The sequence below is a fragment of the Pan paniscus genome, chromosome 19, assembly GCF_029289425.2.
Source record: "Pan paniscus chromosome 19, NHGRI_mPanPan1-v2.0_pri, whole genome shotgun sequence".
NCBI classification, from domain to species: domain Eukaryota; kingdom Metazoa; phylum Chordata; class Mammalia; order Primates; family Hominidae; genus Pan; species Pan paniscus.
In genome coordinates this window covers 23,408,163-23,422,582 of record NC_073268.2, presented here as the reverse complement: position 1 = coordinate 23,422,582, position 14,420 = coordinate 23,408,163, and the positions used below count along the sequence as shown (strand labels likewise).

The following is a 14,420-nucleotide window of genomic DNA, read 5'->3' as shown; positions in this document are numbered from 1 at the left end:
ACATTCAAATAATTTTTATTACAGTATATTGTTATAACGATTCTATTTTATTAGTTATTGTTGCTAATCTCTTGGTCTGTCTAATTTATAAAGTAAACTGTATCTTAAGTATGAATGTGTAGGAAAAAGCATAGTGTAGATAGATTTAGGTGCTATCCACAGTTTTGGGCATCCAGTCAGGATCTTTGAATGTATTCCCTGTGAAATAAGGAGCAACTACTGGGCATCTTTTCCAGGATGTGCAGAGAATCAAACTTGGAGGGTATGCAAACAGAAAAATTCCCCAAATCACACTCAAGGATTGCTCTAGGAACACACCACTGCTGTCACTTCTGGCCACCAAAATTGAAGCTCAAACTATGGATGATGGGCACTGCATGTCTTTGCCAGAGCCACTGCTATTGCTTCCTCAAAAAATCACATATCTCTGCCCAACCTTGTTCCTGCCATAAAAAATTCCACTCAGCACCTCCTTTAAATCAAAATCAAAGTCCTTCACTCCAATGGGGTGCCATGGTTAAAAAAAAAAAAAAGTCTTGTGCGGGCGCACCTGAGTGGCAGGGCTGTCAGGGGCCCATGCCCTAGATGCAGGTGAGCTCAGAAAAGCAAGTTTCTGACCTCTCCCTTGGGGAGCTTCACACTTAAGGTGGAGAATTTCCCAAATTGAGGTAGAGAAAAGATACATAAAATGGGCCAGGCCTTGTGGCTCACACCTGTAATCCCAGCACTTTGGGAGGCCGAGGCAAGTGGATCACCTGAGATCAAGAGTTCAAGACCAGTCTGGCCAACATGGTGAAACCCCTGTCTTTACTAAAAATACAAAAATTAGCTCAGCATGGTGGCAGGTGCCTGTAGTTCCAGCTACTCAGGAGACTGAGGCAGAAAATCGCTTGAACCCGGGAGGTAGAGGTTGGATTGAGCTGAGATCGTGCCACTGCACTTCAGCCTGGACGACAGAGTGAGACTCCGTCTCAAAAAATAATAATAATAATAAATAAAATAAATAAAAAGATACGTAAAATGGTAGATGAGGAAGACAGCAGGTAGCAGAAAAAGAACCAGAGAAGAGTAAACAGTTGCATATTAACAGTGGAGCGCTAGAAAAGAGATCACAGACTCTCACTGCTCAGATGTCTTGCTAGAGCCACCTTTGACCCAGAGACACTGATGACCTGCCTGCTCCCATATCCACAAATTCCAGGATCTTGAATCCCCCTGGGTTTCTGTGTCACTTCATTCCCTAAGTGTACTCTTACATAACCCCTCTGCCAGTGATTTGAGCCAGCCTGTGGCAATTTGTGTTTTCCAAAAATGACCACATCAATATATCCCATTGCATATGCTGTTCTTCAACGTGACATGGACACACCTCCATCTAGAGACGGGGTCTGTATTTGCTTTCTATTTCTGCTTAACAAATTACTGCAAACTCAGCAGCTTAAAATATCACCCATGTATTAGCTGACAGTTCCACAGGCGTAATTGGATTCTCTCTGCAGGATATCACAAGGGTGAAATCAAGATGTCAGCCAGGCTAAGCTCTCATCTGAATTCTCATCTGGGGGTAATCTGCTTCCAAACTCTTCTTTGATCTTGGAAAACTTCAGGTCTTTGCAGCTGGAGGACTGCAATCTCCTTTTTCTTGCTGGCTTTCAGCTCCTAGAGCCCATCCACATTCCTTGTTCCATGACCCCCTTTCATCTTCAACCAGCAAGGGCACATTGAAATCTTCCCAGACTTCAAATCTCTGACTTCTGTGACCAGCCAGGCAAAACTCTTGGATTTTAAAGGGTTCATGTGATGAAATCAGGTCTGCCAGATAATCTCCCTCTCTTAAAGTCAACACATTTCAGAACTTAATTACCAAAATCCCTTCACAGTAGCACCTAGGTTAGTGTTTGATTGAATAACCGGAAGAAGATATGTGTACAGCAGGGCCAGAAATCTTGGGAAAGCATCTCAGAATTCTGCCTACTACAGGTCTATTCCCTTTCCCTTGAATCTAGGCAGGCCTGTGACTACAGAAGAAGTGGCACTGTGTGACTTCCCCTTCCAGGTGTTAAAGTCAAACAGCCTCTTTCTGGCGGTTTCTCACTTGGGACATGTGTCTTGGGAGCCCTGAGCCAGCATATAAGAAGTCGGGCTACCCTGAAGCTACCGTGCTGGAGGGATCACATTGAGACTCTCCATAGAGATAGAGAGAGATGTCCAAGGAGCCCCAGCAAGGCCAGGTATGTAAGTGACTAAGACTTCAAATGACTCCAGCCCCCAGCCTGTAAGCAGCAATGAAACCAAGAGGAGCAGAGACAAGCAGTCCCCACCAAGCCCTGTCAAAATTGCAGATTCATGAGCAAAATGAATTTTGTCATTTTAAGCCTCTATACTTTGGGGTAGCTTAATAAGCAGCTATAGTGTCTGGTACATAGGCTGAGGGGGGCTATTTGTCCCTAGTAATAAAAAGGATTTTTGACTATCAGAATCTTTAGAGAATATTGTTGGCTGATGTCTTGTGGAATGTCCCTTACTTTGCCTTGAAGGACTTTATATTTTTTGTAATTTTTACTTGAAATCTTGCAAGCAAAGACCACATCATTTTTGTCTTGTTTTCCTCCATAGCTAACACACAACGTGACAATAGACTATGGTAGATTGTTTGCAAAAAATTGCTTCAGTTATTGCCCTCCCTATATCCATGCCCATTGCCATGTGACTTTGCAGTTCCTCCCCTCAAGAGAAGTCTATTTCCCCTGCTCTTGAATCTGGGCTAGGTTGTGACTTGCTTGGCCAATATAATACAGCCAAAGTGACTTCTCTGAACCTAAACCTCAAGATGCCTTGCATGTTTCTGCTCATGACCTTGGAACACATGCTCAAGCTAGTTGGCTGGAGGATGGGAGTCACAGACCCCATTCATCCTCATCACCCCAGCCAGCATCCAGCCAACTACCAGAGGAAGAGCCACCTGGCTGACTTGCAGCGAACCATAGATGCATAAAGGGAACCAGAGCTTCCCAGTCTAAACTGCAAAACTGTTAAGCTAAATGAATGGTTGTTATTTTCAGCCACTAAATGTGGGTTCCTTTGTTACAAGCAAAAGTTAACTAATAGAAAAGTGAACCCACACTCTTTATAACAGATTGATTATCCCTTTACTCTGTCACCAAGGATGGAATGCAATGATGCAATCATAGCTCACTGAAGCCTCCAACTTCTGGGCCCAAGCAATTCTCCCACCTCAGTCTCCTGAGTAGCTGGGACCAAAGGTGCCTGCAACCATGCCTGTCTAATTTTTGTTTTGTTTTGTTTTTAGTTTTTTGTAAAGACAGGTCTCACTATGTTGCTCAAGCTAGTCTTGAACTTCTGGCCTCAAGTGATCCTCCTGTCTCAGCCTCCCAAAGTGCTAGGATTACAAACATGAGCTACTGTGTCCCACCCACCCTATCCCTTCTTAATCCCAAAGAACAAATGGGTCAAAGTCTGAGTTTGATTTGCAGTAGGGAAGCTTTATTATAGTCAAGATCATGCAGGGTGTGAGAGCACCCCAGGCCAGAGAGAGGAAAGAGGTCTGTCTCCCCAACCCTGAAGGCATCAAAGCCAAGCAGGGTTGGAAGCCAATGGAAAGCCAGAGGCACATATGCCAAGTCAGTTCAGTCCCAAACGGGCACAGGGGCTTGTTGCCAGCTATTCCTGATGTCAGGATCCAATAAGCAGGCTTCATCGGGAGTCTGCCCATCTGGGGATGCTCAGCTGGGGCTGGGCAGGAGAAGTTTACAGAGGCTCTAGTATCGCGAAAGGAAGCCTGTGGAGAGATGAAAGGGAGATGAGGGGGAGAAGGGAGGACTGTAAGCAGGAGCAGAGAGGTTGGGACTTGGGGAAAGATGGGGAAACTCGAAGCAAGGACACTAGAGCTCAAAGAGCTGGACAATCCTGAGGTAGAAGGGCCCTGGGGTCTCCCAATCTACTGGTCCCCATCTAATTCCTGAATCTCTGTTGCAGCAAACCTGACAGATGCACCCCCAAGTCTGAGGATGGGGGGCTTATGAGGCAGCCCCCTCCATTCAACAGATTTGTTAGTCAATTTTTTGTATATTGAGGCAAAAGATGGCACCAGCCTCACTCCTAGATGTATATCCATGGACCTGCAGTGCCACTGGACTCACAAAACTACATTAGACACCCTGCAGGGCAGCTCCCAAGCACCTCAAGTCTTCTCTGAGCTAAACATTCCCAGTTATATTACCCAGGCTTTTACTATAATTTCATATTACATTTTTATTTTATAAAATTCAATGTGTATATGGGAAAATGTTCCCTGATCTAGAGACCAACTCACCTGTGTGAGCCTTTCTTACATTTAGATTATGTTCATCCTTTTGGCAGTTGCATCATGTAATACTTGTGCAAGCCAACCACTGACTAAAATCCCTGAGTCTCTTTTCCACCTGAACTGTTGCTGATCCAGGTCCCCCATCCTCATGAAGGTTGAAAGTACTGGCTGTGAAGCCCCACAGAGCTGAACCCTTCATTTGTGATTGTATGACTTTGAGCAAATTATTTTCTCTGAACCTCATTTTCCTTAAAATGGGGATTATAATAAAACCTACCTCATAGCGTGTGTCATGATAATGCACAATTTTCAACCCATCTCCTACACTACTGAAACTCAGCCATGTGTAGATTTGGTCCTAGCCTCATCCTAGGCTCTGTCAAAAATAATTATCAATTCAGAACCAAGGATAGGTCTCTGACACCTCACTAGAGATTTCCCTAACATCTAGCTCTATTCAGAATCTGTGTTCCCCAGAGATTCAAAAATACTCAAAAAAAAAAAAAAGGTGAGACCTTGACTCTCCACCCCACAACCTAGGATTGTCCCTTACCTTTTGTCTCATCTTGGTCACCAGATTTTGAGGAAGAAGACTAGGAATGGGATGATTTTCCGCTTCCTCCTCCATAGCCACCACCACTTCCACTCGCTTCTTCACCGCCTCCGTAGCTGCCTCCACTTTCACCTCCAAAACCACTTCCTCCACCATGGCTGCCTCCACTTCCTCCCCTGGACCCACTTCCTCCACCATAGCCACCCCCACTTCCTCCTCCAGAGCCACTTCCTCCTCCATAGTTGCCCCCACTTCCTCCACTATGGCCACCTCCACTTCCTCCACTATGGCCACCTCCACTTCCTCCACCATAGCCACCTCCACTACCTCCTCCAGAACCACTTCCTCCACCGTAGCTGCCTCCACTTCCTCCCCTGGACCCACTTCCTCCACCATAGCCACCTCCACTTCCTCCTCCACCATAGCTGCCTCCACTTCCTCCCCTGGATCCTCTTCCATAACTGCCTCCACTTCCTCCTCGACCTCCAAGGCCAATTTTTCCAGCTCCGGAGGATTCACTAAGAAAGAAAGAAAACAAGAGAGTTAAAATGAGCGGCCCACACACACATATATGAGGATGGACCTGGACAGAGTCAGGACCCAAACATGAATCTTTTTGTTTTCCTTCCTGGGAGGCAGAGGACAGAGTCTGGGCGGGCACCACAGCTGGGAGAGGAGAGCCTCCAGCTGAGACTGTGGAGCCCTCCCCTCCCTGGAGCAGGGAGGCAGCCCGTTCTCTCAGTGTCACCATCCTCCTTTCCCAAAGCCCAAATGCACTGAGGTCCCCCCGGCCCCCAGGATGAAGAAGTCCTCAACCCATAAGACCCTGTGTATAAGAACTTCCCCCAGCTGCCTCTATCCAGAGGGACAGAAGTAGTATCAAAGGCCTAGGGACCCCCAGGGGTTCCACCAAATCCTGGGGGACCTACAAGTCTTCCTGGCCTCCCTCAAGGAGGTTGTGGTAGGTCTCGATTTCCTTCTCCAGCCGCATCTTAATGCTGAGCAGAAGGCTGTATTCCTGATTCTGGCACTCGATCTCTTGCCGGACGTCAGTGATCTGGGCCTCCAAGTTACTGATCTGCTCCTGGATCATCTGCAGCTGGCCACAGTAGCGGTTCTTCGTGTCTTCCAAGCTCTTCTCCAGAGCTGCTTTCTAAGGGTTAGGAGAAGGCTTTAAGAGGGATGCTACATCATAACTTCTCTTCTTCCCACTCCTGGGCTGCAAAGACTTCCTGTGCCCCACCTTGGCAAAGGGTCTATAGCAGAACTACCAACCTTGCTGAGCTGAGACTGCAGCTCAATCTCCAACTCCTGGACACCGTGCCGGAGCTGGGTCACCTCCTTGGCACTGGACTGCACCTCCTGACCACTACTGGATACCTCATGCTCGATCTGGGTTATCTGCAAAACCAAAGGCTCAGTAAGCATCAGGCTGTGCCAGGAGCTTCAGTGAGTGAGATTCTGCCCCATTCACCAGGATCTTCACCTCCAGGGCCAAGGCTGATCTGAAGCCAAGGACAAGTCATTCTGAGTTCTGGGTACCCTCCAGCCATGGAGGGTTGTCCAGTCCTCTCAACATGACATTCCCTCTCAACAAAGTTGCAAGACCCTTCACGCTTTGTCTCACAACCATCTTTCTAATCTAACCTTATTCCAAACTTCCCCCACCTTTCAAACATACACACACACACACAGCACAGACCATGCCTTCATGTATGTGCCAGACTCTGGCTGGGCACTGGAGACTCAAGGACGAAGGGAACCACCAAGGAGCTCAGTACAGTATGGGAGACACACTGTATCCCTCTCCTATAGTCTTACATTACATAGCATTAGATTAAATTGTTCACATTCTGCTTTTGTTCACACACATCTAATAAACTGTGAGCTTCTCAAGGGCAGCAGTCTTGTTTGGCTCATATCAGACATCAATACCTCTGAGACATCAATACTTTACATATAACATGGCACTGAGAAGCTACTTTGTAATGATGTTTGTATGCAGTGAATGAAGATGGTTGAATGACTTCCATTGGAAGATGGATAAATGACAGCTGCACTGACAGATGCAGAGATAGGAGGATGAAGGAATGGGAGGTGGGAGGGATGGAGATAGGAATAGATGGAGGGGAGGAGGATGAATGGGCAGCCCACTCTGCTCACCTGAGTCTCATATTGATTCTCGATGTCCTTTCTGTTCTTAGCAATGAGCTGCTCATACTCCTGACGCATGTCATTGAGGGTCTTGGTGAGATCTTTGCCAGGAGCAACGTTTATCTCCACATTGACATCTCCACTGTTCTGCCCAGTCAGCTGACTCATCTCCTGCCAGGGAGGAAGGGGAGATGAGGTCACGGATAAAGTCCTTTCAGAATTCTCCCTCTGGTCCCCCCAGGGTACAAAAAGAGGACACAGTTGTGAAGCCAAAGCCCAACCACTACCATAGGTGATGCCAAGGAGAAGTTGAAAGTGTCCTCAAGAGCAAAGGAGAGGGTGTCTCCCAGGTAATATTCCAAAGCTCCCCTGCTGTCTCTGCATTTCTGCTCCTCCCTCTCCCCAGTAACCCATAAGCCCCAGCACCCTACCTCCTTATGATTCTTCTTGAGGGCCATCAGCTCCTCCTGCAGAGTCTCATACTGCATCTCCAGGTCAGACTTCTCCATGGTCAGATTGTCCAGCACCTGCCGCAGGCCATTGATGTCAGCATCCACTCCTTGCCGCAGGTTTTGCTCCATCTCAAACCTGCAGACCAGCCAGGGGTAGAAAACAATCAAGAGGGAACCAGGCCCTACCAGGACCTCCAGAGCACTGAGGTTCAGGGGTAAGGGCTGATGACAGGAGAGGAGAAGAGGAGCAGGACTCACTTTATCCTGAAGTCATCCAGTGTCATGCGAGTGTTGTCAATGTCCAGGAGAGTTTTGTTGTTGCCCACTGTCAGGTCCACAATCTGAAAAAAAAAGGACACAGCCATGAAAGCATGCTGTGGACCACTGCTGAGAGGGCAAGAGGCCAGGCAAAGCCACAGGAGGTGAGGATTCCATCCAGGAAGATTCTCAAGAGGAATGAGGAACTTCCAACAGCTGGGACATGGCACAGACCCCTTCCAGCCTTCAGCGAAGATGTTTGGTGTGGCCTTCATTCATTCATTCAACAAATATTTGAAGATCTACTGCAAAGGGCATTGTAGGATTTAGAGATTACTGACATCCTGTTCCTCAGGGAGCCCACCATTGACTACAAAGTCAAAAGTGTCCTAAAAGAGTTCAAGGAAAGGAGAGGTGGCTTATGGCAATGGGAGATCAAGAAAGACTTCAGGAAGGAGGTGGCTGGCAATTGAATTGGGCCCTGAAGGATGGCTAAGATGTAACATTAATAAATAAATGGAAGAGGTTTAGAGTAGAAGAAACAGCACATCCAGAGACATGCAGGAGTTAAGACAAGAGGAATCACTGAGAATACTGAAGAGCCAGACCGTGAGCTCCACCAGAACTAAGTCTAGCACATCACTATGTCTACCCAGAGCAACCCTGAGGGTAGGCACTCACTGAACTGAGTGGCTGAATAAATGGATAGATAGATAGACATGTGGGTGGAGGGAGGAAGGGATAGATGGAAGGATGGATGGATAGATAGCTTCCATTCCCAGATTTCTGGATCCTCTCCAACACTTGAATAACCAACATGTACAGTCAGGTCCAAAATACCTTAAAAGATCAAGATACACTCCTAAAGAAGCCCAGGAGAAGTACAAAGGAAGAGAAAGTATTGACTTAGACCAAACCTAAAGGAGGTTCCACATCCAGTCCCAGCTCAGCTCACGTTAACCCAGGTCTCCTCTCTGCTCTGCCCAAACTCTGAAAGTTGAGGAAATGGAAGTGAACACTCAGAGCACAGGCCAAAGTCCTATCCTGGGATCCCCAGAAACCAAACACAAGTTTGTTTCTGATGAAAGCGTACATTTCCAAAAGGTGGATTCCCTGGCTATTATCTGAGCTTAGAGTTTAGCATTTTAACTTTTTTGGAAGATAAAGAATGAAAGAGAAAGAGACCAAGACAGAGACAGTTTCCTGCACCTACCTGGTCCTTGAGATCATCAATAGTGTTATAATAAGGGGAGTAGTTCTTCTGGATAGCAGCAGGTCCCTTCTTGTCATACCAATCCTGGATCTTATTCTCCAGGTCGTTGTTGGCCTCCTCTAGAGCCTGCACCTTATCCAAGTAAGAGGCCAGCCGAGAATTGAGTTCCTGCATGGTGCTCTTCTCATTAGCAGTCAGAATACCACCATCACCGCCTCCAGCACCACCTCCAAAGCCCCCAAACCCCCCAAACCCACTCCCATAGCCACCACCAAAGCCACCTCCAGAACCACCACCAAAGCCACCTCCAAAACCCCCAGAACTACTATAGCCTCCTCCAGAAGCACCACCAAAACCTCTGGAACCACCCCCAAAGCCACCGCCTAAACTACTGGCACTAAAACCACCCCCAGATCCTCCGCCGTAGCTGTAGCCAAAACTGCCACCACCTCCCCTCCCACAGACACGAGAGCTTCCCCCACCATAGCCACTAGAAGAGCTGAATCGGCCCCCTCCTCCACCGCCCCCTGAGGAGCTGAAGCGGCTGTAGGAAGACCTTATGCTGCCCCCGCTGCCCAGGCCGCCCCCGCCACCCCCGCCGCTGCGGCTCAAGTAGGACGAGGAGAACTGTCTGCAGCTCATGACACAGCTGGTAGCTCACGGGTTGAGAAGCAGTGATAGGAGTGCTACCGGCTCCCAAGTGCAGGATACAGAGCTGTCCCTGGGGCTGCCTACTTATACCCCCAGCTGAAGGTGGCACGCCTGGGTGTGCCCTTGTTCTGTGCCAGCCTCCCCCCACAGACCCCGAGGGAGGTCTGGGATACGGAGGCAGCCGGGCTGCCCCAGGCTCAGCGTCCTTTGGTGACTGCCTGGGGGCGGCCCAGCCTCTCTCCATTGTGTGGGATAATTTGATGACATTAGGCTGTCAGGGCCACCATAAATCAGCTGTACTGCAACAGGGGTGACCTAGATCCTGGAGTCTGGTCTCTGGCTGGCCCCAACAGCAGGTCTGAGACTTAGCCCCTTCGGGATAGAAACTCCCAAGAGCAGAGTCACCTCCTCTATTGATGGTCATTACTGTCTGCATCCCTCATCCCTCCTTGCTCCCACCTTGTGCCCACTGTGAGCTGAGCTGGAACTAGGGTACTAAGGAGTTATCATAGAGGAGGGGGAGGCACAGCCCCTGCCCTTGTGGAGCCCCAAATGGATGAAAACCAATCCTTGCTCTCAGGATCCTCGAGGCTTTCTGCAGAGTCTGAGGCTCTGCCCTTGGGAGACTCCAGTTTGATGAGGAGGCAACTGGCATGGCCAAAAGATGGAGACGGGCACCGAGACCATGCCCGCCAGCACTAAAGGACAGCGTGCAGAGTTCACACAAAGGGCTGGAAGAAGAAAGTGGACCAAATAAACAAGGTGGTGCTGACACTAGCTGACCTCTGAGCAGGAATGCAAGTGGCTCGACTGTCCTGGTCCTTTTGCAGGGCCCAGCAGGGAGTGTGGAATTGACCTTGGTTGAGTGCCTACCCCATACAGAACTCGGGAGGGGATACAGAGATGTGTGACTTATCCCTGCTCCTGGCAGAAACTTGGATGTATATTCTGGTCACCAAGGCCAGAAGAGAATGGTAAAGAACACGCTGGTCTCTGGTGTGCCTACCTGAGCTCCATCCAGCTCCATGCTCATGAGCTGTGTGACTTTGATAAGTTACTTAAATACTCTGTGCCTCAGTTTCCTCCTTGAAAAAGGTTGATATGAATAGTTTGTCCATCTCCTAGTAAGAGACTTGTGAGAAATGCTCAAAAAATGTTCGACTGCCTCTGATCATTCAGCCCCCTAACTCCCCGTTAACTCTGCCCTCACCCAGACCTTAGCCATGAGCTTCTAACTGCCCTCCCTGTCTCTCCCATTCCCTCTGACTCTTCCTGCACAGCAGCCAGAATGATCTTTCTAATCCATGTCTGACAACATCACTTCACCAGTTTCCCTCCACCCTCAAGATAAGGTCCACATTCCTGGCACTTAGGCCCATCCCCATCTTTCCATTCCTGCCCCATCTCCCACCATCCCCCAGGCCCCCTAGAAAATCATACAATGCTCCCCAAATGCCCTTCTTCCCTCTAAGAATACTCAGCACTTGCAGTGACCTCTGATTGAAATGTCCCACTCCATCTTTTCTACACAGAAAACTACTCATCTTCAGTGATCCCTCTGACTGCCTCCTGCTCTGTCTTCCTGTACTCTCGCCCCCTGGGTTTGTACTGTGCTCTGTTATTGTGTCTCACACTTATCTCCATGGCTCTATGAAGCACTTGATGAAGAATAAAAGTTCATGTACTGAAAAAATAGAAGAAACCTCTCTCTGCGGGCAGCCAGAGCTCCTCTAAGCCTGCCCCTGCTCATCTCGTACTTGCCCCAGTGCCCAGCGCCACGTCTGATCCAAGTAGGATCCCAACACATATGAGATGGAGGAAAGATACCAGTCATTCCAGAAAGATGCTCATTGCTGAAAAGGAGCTAAAGGTAAGGAAATCTCTTTGCCAGGATGGTCAGCAAGGGCCTGAAAGAGGCAATGCCTGCATGTGTAGGCGGCATAGATGACTGGTATTTCTTGAGGGGCTTTTAAGTGACGCTCAACGACTGTTAAACAATACTGAAGTGGCCGGACACGGTGACCCACGCCTGTAATCCCAGCACTTTGGGAAGCCGAGGTGGGCAGATTGCCTGAGCTCAGGAGTTTGAGATCAGGCTGGGCAACATGGCAAAGCCCCGTCTCTACTAAAAATACAAAAAATTAGACAGGCATGGTGGCGCACACCTGTAATCCCAGCTACTCAGGAGGTTGAGGCATGAGAACCACTTGAGCCCAGGAGGCATAAGTTGCAGTGAGGTGAGATCTGTGCCACTGTGCTCCAGACTGGGCGACAGAGCAAGACTCCGTCTCAAATAATAATAATCATCATAATCATAATAATACTGAAGCACTTGGAGGAAAATTTCCTTTTTCCATGTTTGTTTGTTTGTTTTGAGACAGAGTCTCACTCTGTCATCCAAGCTGGAATGCAGTGGCATGATCACAGCTCACTGCAGCCTTGACCTCCTGGGCTCAAGCCATCCTCCAGCCTCGGCCTCCCAAGTAGGTGGGACTACAGGCACACACCACCATGCTCAGCTAATTTTTTTTTCATAAACATGAGATTTTGCTATGTTGCCCAGGCTGATCTTGAACTCCTGGGCTCAAATGATCCTCCTGTCTCAGCCTCCAAAGTGCTGGGATTACAGGCATGAGCCACTGCACCTGGCCTCTTTTTCTATTTTTCAATCTTCTGATTAGTCAAGGATGAAATCTCATTTGGACACTATGGCTTCTCTAACACCCCACCACACTTGTCAATCACCCTGTTCAAAAAAAGAGAGCCAACTTTGGGCTCAGAACCTTTAGAAAGTAACAGCATCTAGTTAGAAGTTAAGTATTTCTGTATGTCATTTCCTTCTGCTTCTGGCAAGTGATTATGATTTTCCTTTTTTGTAGTAATGTAAGATGTCCTTTATAAATATATTTATTGAAATGAAAGGTGAGTTAATTTACCAAAATGTGTTAAATAAATATTTAAATGGGTGTTACAGAATATGTTACATTAAAAATTAAACAGGTAGTTTAAGTTTTGAAAATTAAAAGAGAATATAATTCTCTTTTATTCAATATTCAGAGAATACTAAAGGCATTTTATGAATAGTTAATACATGGAAGACTCTTAGATCAAGGCTAGTGGGTATAATTGATTCCCTTTCTACTTTCTCAAATGGTTTTAAACCATTCAAGGTCTTTGCCAAGCTCTGCTGGGAAGCCCAGAATCTGCCGCAATGTGTTCCAAGGCCTGGAAAGTTACCCTCTTCCCCATGCCCATGCTGATGCCACCACTCTGGTTGGGATGTAAGCCCCAGGTCCTGGGTCCCTGAGCTGGATAGGGAAGTCAGTGGTGCTGTGGATGGGCCACCCCGGAGAGAGCCAGCAGAGTGGCACTTTCAGAACCCTGCTCTGTCATCTGCAAATGTATCTGTTTGGGGGATCCTAAGAACAGCTGAGACCCGCCTGACTGAGCAGAAGCTCCAAGCTGGGGCTCCCCTGGCCAGCTAAGCCTCTTGACAGATGGCCCTGGTTTCCAGCCCTGGTGCCAAACCCCAACCCCTGTCCTCACCCACCTTCTCCACTTCCCACCCTCCAGCCCTGTCTTAAGCCTCACTCAGCCCGAAGCAGCAGGCTTCATCCCTCAGAATTCCTCCCAGCTGCCAGGGAAAGAAAGCTGTGCATGAGGACCACTGTGGGATGGAGAGCACAGTAGCTCCCCAGCCAGGCAGGGCTGGGCCACCTGCCAGTTTCACCCTCCCTTTCCCTGTGGTCCTCAAAGTTGGTCTCAGTTTCCTCATGAGAAGCCCCTTCATGCACTGTTGCCAAGGGCCATAAAGACAGAGGGCTTCCGCCTGTAATCCCAGCACTTTGGGAGGCTGAGGTGGGCAGATCACAAGGTCAGGAGATGGAGACCATCCTGGCTAACACGGTGAAACCCTGTCTCTACTAAAAATACAAAAAATTAGCTGAGCATGGTGGCGGGCGCCTGTAGTCCCAGCTACTCGGGAAGCTGAGGCAGGAGAATGGTGTGAACCCGGGAGGCGGAGCTTGCAGTGAGCAGAGATCACGCCACTGCACTCCAGCCAGGGTGACAGAGCGAGACTCTGTCTCAAAAAAAAAGAAAGAGGGCTCCCTAGATGAATGCCCAACTGCTGCCCACATGTAGCTCCTGCCATATTGGCCCTCCTCCCCCCACATCTGGCCTTGTTCCAATACAAAGAGGATCTTGCTGTGCTTGCAGCTCCTGCGGTCCAGATAGGAGGTCTTGTTCCAGCTGCAGCAGGGCAGCATCTCTTCCCTTCTCCCAAGCTCTCTGCCTGGCATGGGAACCAGACTGGGCAAGATGGGGCCAGGGATGAGGAAGGCCAACAGCCGTGACCTGAGTGAGTGATTTCTTCTAGGTCATGTGGCATGGCTCACTCTTCCAGCCTCTCAGGGCTCAGGGTCTGCCCTCTGAGCCTCACCTTCAATACCTCCCATGGGAACCCTCCAAGGAATGAACCAGGAATGGAAACCATGGAGCCCACGGCACCCCGGCACCTGAGACCCAGCGAGAATCAACACTGCCTCTCTATAGCCAGTGTGCAAGGCTGCAAGGCTGCAAGCTAGACCCAGTGCCAGCAACCCAAATGCAGGCCCTCCCCTTGGGGAGTGGATGGAGTAGGAGAGAACGGGCTGCAAGGACCCAGAGAGGCAGACAGAGGGACAGAGAGAGAACCAAAGATCCCACTTGCAAGGTGTCCCCAGAGGCAAAGGTATCGTCCACTGGGGACATAGGGACCTGGAGACAGCTCAAGAACAGCTTTGCTCTGGTCGTGGGAGCCCTCTTGCTTGC

The 14,420-nt window shown here is 48.8% G+C and overlaps 1 protein-coding gene across 2 annotated transcripts; it reads right to left on the bottom strand.

Annotated features, from left to right (window-relative positions):
• Positions 1-3,233: 3,233 nt before the first annotated feature.
• KRT9 (keratin 9) lies at positions 3,234-9,664 on the bottom strand. 2 transcript variants are annotated; one of them, XM_008966446.4, is made up of 8 exons: positions 8,958-9,664; positions 7,745-7,827; positions 7,466-7,622; positions 7,044-7,205; positions 6,156-6,281; positions 5,810-6,033; positions 4,881-5,398; positions 3,234-3,799 (listed from the first exon to the last, which is right to left on the bottom strand). In XM_008966446.4, the coding sequence occupies exons 1-7, from the start codon at positions 9,597-9,599 to the stop codon at positions 4,921-4,923; spliced, it is 1,872 nt and encodes a 623-aa protein (XP_008964694.2). In that variant the 5' UTR covers positions 9,600-9,664; the 3' UTR covers positions 3,234-3,799; positions 4,881-4,920. The 2 variants fall into 2 exon arrangements, with proteins under 2 accessions (XP_008964694.2, XP_054957105.1); XM_055101130.1 differs by lacking the exon at positions 3,234-3,799 and having other exon boundaries at positions 4,405-5,398; positions 8,958-9,599.
• Between the last annotated feature and the right edge of the window lie 4,756 nt (positions 9,665-14,420).

What these genes read in the sequence shown, in the direction of transcription:
- KRT9 (XM_008966446.4), bottom strand. Translation starts at nt 9,599, where the DNA reads ATGAGCTGCAGACAGTTCTCCTCGTCCTACTTGAGCCGCAGCGGCGGG. An exon ending in TTGATGATCTCAAGGACCAG is followed by an intron (nt 7,828 to 8,957) that starts GTAGGTGCAGGA and finishes TTTTTTTTTCAG; the next exon opens with ATTGTGGACCTGACAGTGGG. An exon ending in AGAATCAATATGAGACTCAG is followed by an intron (nt 6,282 to 7,043) that starts GTGAGCAGAGTG and finishes TTGGTTTTGCAG; the next exon opens with ATAACCCAGATCGAGCATGA.